The sequence below is a fragment of the Carcharodon carcharias genome, chromosome 11 (genome assembly GCF_017639515.1).
Source record: "Carcharodon carcharias isolate sCarCar2 chromosome 11, sCarCar2.pri, whole genome shotgun sequence".
Lineage (NCBI taxonomy): Eukaryota > Metazoa > Chordata > Chondrichthyes > Lamniformes > Lamnidae > Carcharodon > Carcharodon carcharias.
Window position 1 is genome coordinate 118,308,732 of NC_054477.1, and position 10,849 is coordinate 118,319,580.

General features: G+C 41.9%; 1 protein-coding gene across 1 annotated transcript in view; it reads right to left on the bottom strand.

The window, feature by feature from the left end:
* LOC121284361 (insulin receptor substrate 2-like) overlaps positions 1-10,342 on the bottom strand; it is a 58,062-nt gene extending 47,720 nt beyond the window's left edge. The window contains exon 1 of the mRNA XM_041199781.1: positions 7,021-10,342. Within this exon, the coding sequence (XP_041055715.1) occupies positions 7,021-10,237 (3,217 nt within the window). The 5' untranslated portion in view covers positions 10,238-10,342. The remainder of the gene's footprint in view (positions 1-7,020) is intronic.
* Positions 10,343-10,849: the final 507 nt, after the last annotated feature.

Below are 10,849 nucleotides of genomic sequence, written 5' to 3' on the forward strand. Positions count from 1 at the left end.
ACAAAAGACCTGGGGGCTGATTTTAACTCAGGGGTGCAGGAGCTGAAGCAGATGGAGCGCTGCCATTTAAATTAGTGCTTCGCTCATTTGGGACAGGCAGGCTTCCTGTGCCTGAAGTTGGAGAAATTAAAAAGATATTATGAGGCAGGGGGGAACTTTCCCAGGTGTAAAACCTTGCAACCCCGCACTCCCCCATCCCATCTTATTAAACCCTATCTGCGCCATATCCGACCAAATGGAGGGAAGGAAACTCAGCCCTCTACACAATTGATCTTTTTGATCACTGTTAAATAGCTTCATGGTGCCACCAGAATCATTGATCAAGTTACCCTTTCCCTGATCAACATTAATTATTTCCTATTTCTTTCCAATTTGGGTAACTTGCTGTGCCATTTTGAACTATCTTCAGATAAATCAATTGATCATAACTTACCCATAACCAAACCACTTAGCTGATGAAATTAATTTAATTTTCTCTCACACAAAGTCACTTTTAAGCTATGGTGCTGCATTTAAAAATACTATACAGGCTTCAAAAATAGTATTACACTGAAAATGAAAATCATCTTCAGCAGGAGTGCAAAACAGATAGTTTAACATCTCATCTAAAAGACAGTCCTCTGACAACATGCCACTCCCTCGATAATCTAGGCTGAAGCTCTCATGAAGTATGTGCAAAACTCAGGGACAGGCAAAAATAAACATTTTACTCATCAACTACACCATATTGCAGAATTTTGGCTGATCAGAACATACAATTGAAACTTGATAGCAACATTTCACTCACAAGTATTCTCAATGCTCCTGTTTTTCATATTGTATTAAAATAGTTTAATGTAGAAAGGCTACAGTAATTCTCAGTCTTTATTTTAAAGGGATCATGGCAGGAATAATCCAACAGGAGAGAAATTGTCATTTTCCATTTTAAATTAAATAACAATCTCAGGATGAATCAAGTAAACCAATCCTTTGGAGAGAGAAAATTTTAACCAAGCCACCCCTTCCTTCCATCTGACAGGAATGTTCAAACTACAGCTGTGGTATTTATGGGACAGAGAGAAAGGTTTTGGTCAGCGCACTAACCTCCAGAATGATAACCTTCTCATTTCAAAAACACCCATTGCCTAACATCGTAGGTCAAAAAACAAGTGAGCAGCTCAACCTTTGAACGAACAGTCGGCATTCCAGTCAGAAAACAGAGTACCTGACAACTGGCAAGCAGCTGACTCACTTGTTTTTGTAAAGTATTTTAATCACAACCCACAATGAGTTAAGACATGAAACCAACTGCAGCTTTTAAATAAAAACACTCACAAAACACACATGCATTTCAAGGTACATGAACAACTTTAGAGAAAACAAGTTCCAATTAATGGTGGTCTGCTGAAATAATGAATGGTACAACTGAGGAAATGCATAACAGATGTTTAAATAGTAAAAGTAAAAACACAATGCTGGAAATATGCTGCAGGTTCATCAGCATCTTAACATTTTGAATAGATGTTTTTTATTTACTTCTGCTTCCATCAGGCTTATGTTAAATTCAAACCAAACATTGCAAGAATTTATGTGCATCACAATTACACACAAACCAAAGGAATGACTGAAACAGGAGCCACCGAATAAAAAAAACAATTGTGAAAAAACATTAATTTTATTGACTAATCAGAATGCAGCTTTACAGTCAGATGTTAGTCTACAGAAACTCACCACGTATTGGTATTTTCCTTTCCAGACTGCAGCCAATCTGGTTCTCTCACAGCAGACTGGATATATGAAAAAAAAAGTCCTGAAATTCTCAAGAAGCACATTTTCCACCACACCTAATCCTGCAATACCCATAATGAGGACCATCACTGTAGCATCAGCTTTTTCCTACTCCCTCTGCCTTATGCCTTTTGTGTTTAATGAATGGAGTAAACCAAGGTTTATTGTTACTAGTACCATCCTGCTGTGGCAGGAACAGAGTAACAGATGCCTGCCCTCACTGAAGTTGGAGAAAAGGGGGAAAAAGGGCAGGTTAAAGATGTTATTAAACTGATCAGAGCCACATTAGAGTTCAATAGTTAAACTAGGACAATGTCTCATTAAAAGAGTGAAGCTTCTTAGCAAACCATTTTTATAGCCATCTACCTCATTAGTGACTATTTATCAAGAACTTTGCTGACACTAACGGCAAGGCACTTATAATATCACACTAATGACCTAAATTAAAAGACAAAATTAATTTCCATCAGAAAAATGCCAGAGGTAAAAGAATTCCAATTAGTAATTTTTGCACCAATTAGTTACTACTGTCCATTCAATTAGCTAAAGTAATTGAAATCAACACAAGCTACAGGATACATCACATCACTCGGAACATGGACAAGCAGACACCAAAGACTGGTAACTGGTCTCCCAGAGTGATATATTAGCTTTAACCCTTCACTGTCAACGTATTTTTGGATGAAAATGCAGAATACAACCATATTAAAACTGTCCAAATATCCAACATTTAGTTCATACCCCAAGAAGGATAAATGTTTCTTCCTCCCTAATTATTCACTTCCCTTTTTATCTGGCCTGACTAGTCCATACAAGGTAGGCAGATGACCTGTTCCCAGGACTGCCAATAAACAGCATCCCATAGGTTCATAAGAGCAACAGGGGATAATTAATTCACCATCCCAACAATTGAAAAAGAGTTCAGCTTGCTCTCATACTAAACGCAGGCAATCACAAATTTAGCTGAGTGGGAAACTCAACCTGCGTTGCTTAACACCACAGAGGAAAGAAACGATGTGCTGAGTCACTGAAGATAGACCCTGTTGAAATACTGATATATTTATAAGTAACTGAAGGCTAAAAGCTCCGAAGTACTAGTCACAAATTACAGAGATTCCTTAATCATTGGCTATAAAAAATATTTAATGGTTTAGCAATCCACTCTTTTCATGCCACCATTGTTGTAAAGTAATTCACTGGTAATGAACACACTTTGGGTCATCCCAGGGATGTGAAAGGCGGTAAGCCTTCTCTTTAATAGAAGATGATACAAGTTTCATTAAAAAGCAATTTTTTCTCCAATTGTTTGGAAACACATTAAGTGATGACATAATAATGCCTTTCAAAATATTTTATGTCATTTGCTTTCCTTCTTCCTCAGCTAAAAGTTTGCCAACCACATTTTCACAATTTCCATACATTTTTCTCTCTCAGCTGGCTGGTTGACAGCAGAGTGATTTGAATGGCTTGCTGCTCTCCTTGTGCTGAGGGGCAGTACCAAAAGGCCACTCAGTACCACAGCCGCAGGAGCCTGGATAAAGTGTGCATGAGGAATTTGAATATCACCCAGCTAGCCTTGATTCTGTCCTCATCTGACATCCACTGGCACTCTTCCAGCAGGCTACTGGATAATGTTCAGATGTAGGGACTCTGGCTACCAATCCCAGTCCTGGGGCATTACAAACAGTGCAGTGCTCCTGTCCACCTCAGTACCAGACTGCCCGGTGTGAATCCCTACTGAGCTACCAGGGAAGCTAAGTATTTCTGAAGCAGCAGCAAAATGCACAGACAAAGGACTGGGAAAACTTCTTAATTCAGTGAATCGACACTATTGAAAGAAAGGGAGCTGCTGAGTGGACTGGAATAGAGCAATAGCTTTAATTCAGTAGTTGCTGCACAGAGACGATTACTGGTAATGATATTGATTCCTTTGTGGATCGTGGGATCCAAGAATCTGAAGATTTTTAAACTTCAAATACTAGGGGCCTCGTTAGGGAGAGGTTCTAGCAGAAGGATTAAAATCCATACTAGTTCAGACTGTGTTGTTAGAGTCTGAAGAATATCTCTAATGTGGAAATATATATTATTTCTGAGGTTTTTATGGTTCGGTTAGCTAGATACAGGCCTTTGTGAGCACTGTATTTGACCTTGTGACTATGCCAGCCTTCTCTATTCTCTTCTACAGGCCGGCCTTTTTTTAATATAAGTAACAGAACTAAACTATAGGATTCTAATCCGTTCTGGAGCAGGCAATACTATAGTCTAAATACACCCTAAAACCCTCCATGCTGAGTGCTATTAGACTGTCACGTTTGTAAGTTTCGTACCATCATTCAGTTTATAGTAAACTGGCTTTGCTTTTAATGTAAAATAAATGCAGATTTTGGTTATATTCGGGTTATCTTATCTAAGAAAAGATTAGATATAAAAAGTGTTCTGAGACCAAAAATGAATACTTTTTGAAAATTATTTTCCAACCACAAAAAAGTCAACAAAATCAAACTTATTAATCAAAATTGAATCTTCAAAAAGTGTTGGAAATGAAGGAGTTAAAACATCCCTTCCAACAAACATTCTTTACATATTGCTTTTAACATAGAAAAATGTCCCAAGGTGCTTCACGGAAGTGGAGTCAAAGAATGAATGCCAAGCCAAAGAAGAGTTTAGGAGAGGCAGTCAAAAACTTGGTCAAATGATGGGTTTCAATCAAATTCTTAAAAGGGAAGAAAAGTGGAGAGGTTTTAGAGATGGAATTGCAAAGTGTGGCAGCTGAAAATGAAGGTGGGGGCAGGAGGGGATATATGAGAGACCAGATGGAGGAGCTTACTTTAAATCTTTGTGAAATTACTGCTTTTCTGCAGGGTGGGGTGGTGAGTTCTTCCTCCCTTGTTCATATGATTGTGTATCTAGATGAAACTGAGTTAAATTTTCTTCAGAGCACTCATACGGTTACCATCTTCCATCTTTAGTACTTTACTAATACTCTCAGGAATCTTTGGTAAACAAATTATTAAGAACTGCCCTGGAACTTATGCACACACTTCATGTACTTTGTACGTTTTGTTCTTAGCAGATCAACAGACCAACAAAAGAGCCTTAATGCAGAAAGTGGCTCTGATTCCAATCCATCAGATTCCAATCCATCAATGTCTATGTTACAATCTATTTCTCATATTCATCTCCCTAAAATGAGGCAATTTCTCACTGTGTACATTTCAATGACTTAAAAATACGCCAGCTAGTGCCACGTACAGAAATCAGCAGCTTTCCCGTTGCCCCTAGCAAAATCAGCTAATAAAAGTAAATAAATCACAGACAGGCTGGCAGCTAGTACTAGACTACCAGTTACAAACAAGCTACATTTTTCAGTGCCTTTTGGCATCCAAATGTGCTATGTAACATGAATGAACAGAATGTGGTGTCTTTTTGTTAGGGTGGTGCTGATCCAATTTTGCAACAAATCAATCGAGTGACTAATCAGGCAACCAGATCAATTCAACCACCATATAAAATAGCACAACATCCTGATTAAATGTGTTATGGGAATCTTACAATAACATACTGACATCATGTTGAACAAGACTCAGCTTGTCGACAGCAATTTTCTTTTCATCTAATACCTGTGCCAACTAGTCCACGAATAAACTAAAAACACTTCACTTTGTGTTTTTTTAATTAAATAATGTCACCAGTGTTCCACAAGACAGGATGCGAACAACCTGATCGGAAGTGCTCATAGTACTACTATTAACCAAATGAAACTGCTTTCAAACAGTGTATTCATCAGAGATTGTGGTTTTTTTCATCAAAATGACTAAAGTACCTGGCTCATAGATTTCAACAGAAGTCAGAGACGTGTACACAGTAGTTAATCTCATAAATCTTATGTTCTTAAAACACTTATACTGCTTAATCATAAACGTTAATGAAAAGCGTATGAACTGTGATATTAATTAAAAAAATGTGGAATATCCTGGCACAGCAATGTTGAAACATTCAGAACCCCTAGCTGGACACAGTTATCTTCTCAATTACTATCACAATTGTGTGCCCAAACATCTAGAATCTTTCCCCAAGCACAGATGCACAACTGCTGTGAAACTAGGCTTGCAGTAGCCTTCTAGTATAAAAAAAACCCAAAAGACAGTTGCTATTTCAGCTTTTGGTTTCAGTTTAACTAAGCAGCACAACTGAAAATCTCGAAATAAATAAAAATCAATGCTGTAATGAGAAACAAACCAATTGCTTCCATTTACTAAATTAGTGCTTCAGATTCTGCACGTGCTAAAAACAAATATAAACTATCAACAAATATTCATATGAATATTTACAACATAAGATGTCACAAACCTGCAATGGGTTTAAATTTTGCATTATTATATCAGCATTTTCCATTTATTGCACATTTCACCACCATGTCTGCTCTTATTAATGGTCTCATGAAGAAACCAATCACTCAAAACATTCTTTCTGCTCCTCTTCACACCCCCACTGCCCCCCGCCCTTGCTGCCGAGCCCCCTTTCCTTCCTCCCTCCTCCCCTTTGATTGAGGCTGAGCTTAAATTCTAAACAGGTGAAGATGAATTTTGGCTGGCTAAATCAAAAGTATTCCATCTCTGATTTTTGTTTAATTCCCTCTGTATTTTGAATTCTCTCCTCTGATAAGATACAAGTTTACAAGTTATAAAAAGCAACAGTCAATACTATCCTGTAATTGTAACCAGCTGAACTAGGACATTTAATTTTAAAGGAACTTTATGCTTGACATACAATGCTACACCATTTTTTGCAAATAAACAAAAGTAAAACTGAATGTTGAAAATATAAAGAGGGAGGAATTAATACAAAGCAGCGTTTTGCATGGATGCTTCATTTTCAGTATTTGACATAGCACACAGTACTGAGTCTGTATCCTTCACCTTTGAGAATCAACTGCAATTACCATGAACTTCCAGTCAGTTCAGCAATAAAAAGTGCAGACATGGGCGCGGTGGGGCGGGTTGAGGTGCAGACATGCATTTGATTCTTCTAAGTAAAACAGCACAGGAGTAACCAAACAGTTCTAAGTTCCAAATCCCACCTTTCAAGATTCCTGATCCATAATCAAAAATCATTGTGAATGTTTGCAAAAGTCAAACTGCCCATTCATAAAAATATAAAATGGGTCCTCTCGATTCCTCGCACAAAGCAATAGTAATAAATGCTTAGAAAATAAAAAAAACCTTATAAGATAAAAATATACAGTTGACAAACCTTCCACAGCAGCAGCTCGGTCGAAATTCTTTGACACAAAGTCTATTCTGGCATACGTGCTTGCATCTGTACTATTAATACTTCCTTTGGCTTGAGGAGTTGATCGACATCGTATTATTTTTTCGCATCTCGTCAAGTCATCATCCATTAAATCTAAGGCAATGTAGTTCAGCCCATTCTGGAAACCGGTGGAGGTTTTGCGGCACATTGGGCTTCCTTGTTCCTCTTCAGCTTCGTCATTCTTTCTGAGAGAAACATTTTCAAATGAAGCAGAACTGTGCCTCTTGGGATCATGAGCAAATGAAGGCGAAACAGGTGTGACAGTTGTCGTAGAAGAGAACGTTTCTGAACTATGTCGCCTTCGTCCCTGAGGGTCAGCGCGGATCACTTTCGCACCCCGATTGGGATCTGGTGGCAGACTCGGAAGCATGAAAACCTCTACTCCAGGCAACTGATCAATCAGGGAAAGTCTTTTCACACCAGTGGTAGGGCTAGCCACTTGCGTACTTTCGTGTTTTGGTGAAACTGGTAGTGGAGCTGTTGTGGCGATTCTAAATGTCATTTCTGTATAATCAGTCTCATCTTCTAAAGGGTTAGAGAGGCAGGATGTTCCAACCTGACCTTTCATGTAAATGTCACCTGTGAGACTTCTGCTGGAACATGACATTGGCGATCCAGCTACTGCATCAAAGGAACCGACAGGAACAATTCCATTCTTTGGTGACTGAGAGTTGAGATCAAGGTTCATGTAATCAGACACTGGGGACCTTCTCTGACCATTACTAGAATCCATGGAAGATAAGGGATGTTCTAGTGACACAGGAGGGGGGGAATACACAAATTTGTTGCTGAAATCTATATTAATATATTCTCCTGGGCTCTTTGGTTCAGGTGGTAAAGGATGCTCATTTGTACTTGGTAAGGTGCTGGCTCTTAGCTTGTTCAGTGATAATCTGGTAGGTCTCATAGCTCTTCCTCTCGACACTAAACAGTCAGTCCGACTTTGCCTCACTGGTGAGCGAGCAGCATGACCGGCTGCATAAGATGTGCTAGACTTCATATTAAATGTTGGCTCTTCAAGAATCACACTACCTGGTGAATTCATCAGAACATAGTTATCATTTTCTCCATTCTTCTGATACTGAGGTTTATAAGATCGGGGTAAGGAGTAAAAAGGGTAGCTGGGTTTGGGAAGGTCATCACTTACAGGGTTGAAAAAGTAGTCTGGAGGAGTAACTGATGCACAGCAGTCAACAGGAGACATGTTCATATATTCATCATTGGCGAACTTTCCATCAGAACTTTCTACCGATAACTTTGATCCACACCACATTCTCATGTATCCATTTGTATCCGGTGAGCAGCTCTCAGTTGGAGAAACATTCTTGTATCCATTTGCATTCACTTGGGAATGTGATCGGGGATTAATTATTTGTTTTGGGGCAGAAATACTTTTGGGGCTCATTGGCACATAGTCATCACTTTTGTTAGGTGCAGATGCTACTCCAGGAGTCATTGGCATATAGCCAAAATCACCAAGGTTAGTGGATCCAGAGCTCCTTTGGGATCCTATTTCAATGTCACAATAATCTTCTGGATAAGGATTGTAGGCGACTTTGGGGGAGGCATTAGATGAAAGATGTCCTGAGCTGCCCTTGCAGGTTGCTTTCATTAAAGTATATTCGTCTAATGAAACTGAAGAAACCTGCGATGTGGCTCTCTGTCGGCATGGAGTTGTTAAAGAGTAAGTTCTTTTCCTGTAGCCCTTCTCCAGTTCAGTACTTTCATCCCTAGCCATCTGATAACAGTTGCGGTTACACTGGCCACTAGTATGTCTTTCCATTAACATATACCCATACAATTCGCTGCCTTCTCGAACAGGTGGTGTGTCAGTGAGGGACTCTGGTGTGTTACTTCTGTTCCCCACATAATGTCTTAAGTCCCCAGGACTAGAACCGTACTCATCAAAGGAAATAAATCCACCATCGCTTGGGGAGCCTGAAACAGATGCACTGCCACTGGATGGCCGAGGTATGGTGTCCGATGCAGATCCATGCCCACTACTAGATGAAAGACTCACTGGACTTGTGGCAGATGGGGGGGAATGGGACATTGGCATAGACATTGATCGACTATGGTGAAGAGAGTTGTGTTGAATCGCTCTTGAATTTCTAGACATAGTATTTGAACGGCTGAAGTGTGTTCTCACCATACTGGGGCTGATAGGACTGCCAGTCACAGACTCTGGTCGACACATGGAACTATCACCTTCGCTGGCTGTCCTCACGCGGCACGATGTGATTTTATTGGCTGAAAAAGGGGTTGTGATGCTGTCAGTCCGTGACCTCCTTTGAAGGCCAGTCTGACTGGGGGGCAGGTTATTCAGGTGCCTTCTAGTTGGCACAGTGATGGGATTGGAACCTGAGGATTGACTCTTGCTTCTGGGCCGGAATTCACACAACTCTTTCATTGCTTTCATAGCTTCCAGAATAGTTTCGTGGATATGCTGAGCCACCACTGAGTCATCCACCTGCATCCACAGCTCCCCGGGACCAGTAGATGCAGACCTGCCCACTTCAATGAAAAAGAAATTCTCCGAATGCCCACATCTCCGGATGTTCATCAGCTGCAGATGGACAGAAGGGACCTCGGAATTGAGTTTCACGAAGCCCATGCTCTTAGTGGAAAGGCACAGCATGTAAAAACCGGTGAGGTTTTTGGCTTGTCCCAAGCCTTTCGGCTTCAGGTTGACTTGCCACACTTCCTTGTAAAGGGCAGAAGCGGGGGTGAGCAGACCATAACCCACCTCCTCTCGCTGCAGAGACAGTGAGGACACGTCAGGCATGAACTTGTCGTGGTTAAGCAGGTCGGTGAGGGCGTGAAACCAGCTCTCCTGCTCCTGCTCACTGTCTGCCGCCACCGCGAAGTACTCGTCCTTAGTGTAGAGGGCGATGAGGTATTTATGTTTAGCGTCCGCTCTCTTGTTGATATTCAGGCAGCTCTCCAAAGGGATGATTCTCTTCGCTACCGACTTGTTTCGCCACTTCTTCTCGTTTTCATAATACTCGAGCCGGGCCGGGCAGTCCCCACTGCGCTCCCTCAACACGAAGAATCTCTTGTGCCCATGTTTCTGCTTCTTCAAGTAGCCGCATTTCTTCACCGTAGTGGGGCAGAGATATCCCCCTAACCCCCCTTTTAATACTGGCGGACTTGCCATTCTTTAAAAGAGGGTCAATCCTCCAATAATAAGAGTACAGACTTGTTTCTTTTCTTCGGGCTGCTCCTCCTGTTTTCTCTGCTCCTCTCTCTGTCGGTACCAGAGTGGAAGTGGGAGCTGTAAATAACACACACACACACATTGACTGGCTGCACAGCAAAACAACATGTGACCTCCTCACAAACGCCAGCTTTCAGAAAAGCGAAGACGGTGCCGCGCAGGGCGAGAGAGGGAAGGGGGGGGGGGGGGGAGAGAGAGAGGGGGAGGGGGGGGGGATGTGGGAGAGGGGGGGGGGGATGTGGGAGAGGGGGGGGGATGTGGGAGGTGGGAGGGGGGGAGGGGGAATGGGGGGAGGGGGGGAGGGGAATGGGGGGAGGGGGAATGGGGGGAGGGGGAATGGGGGGGGAGGGGGAATGGGGGGGGAGGGGGAATGGGGGGGGAGGGGGAATGGGGAGGGGGAATGGGGGAGGGGGGGAATGGGGGAGGGGGGAGGGGGGGAATGGGGGAGGGGGGAGGGGGGAGGGGGAGGGAGGGAGGGAGGGGGAATGGGGGAATGGGAGAATGGGGGGAGGGGAATGGGGGGAGGGGAATGGGGGGAGGGGAATGGGGGAA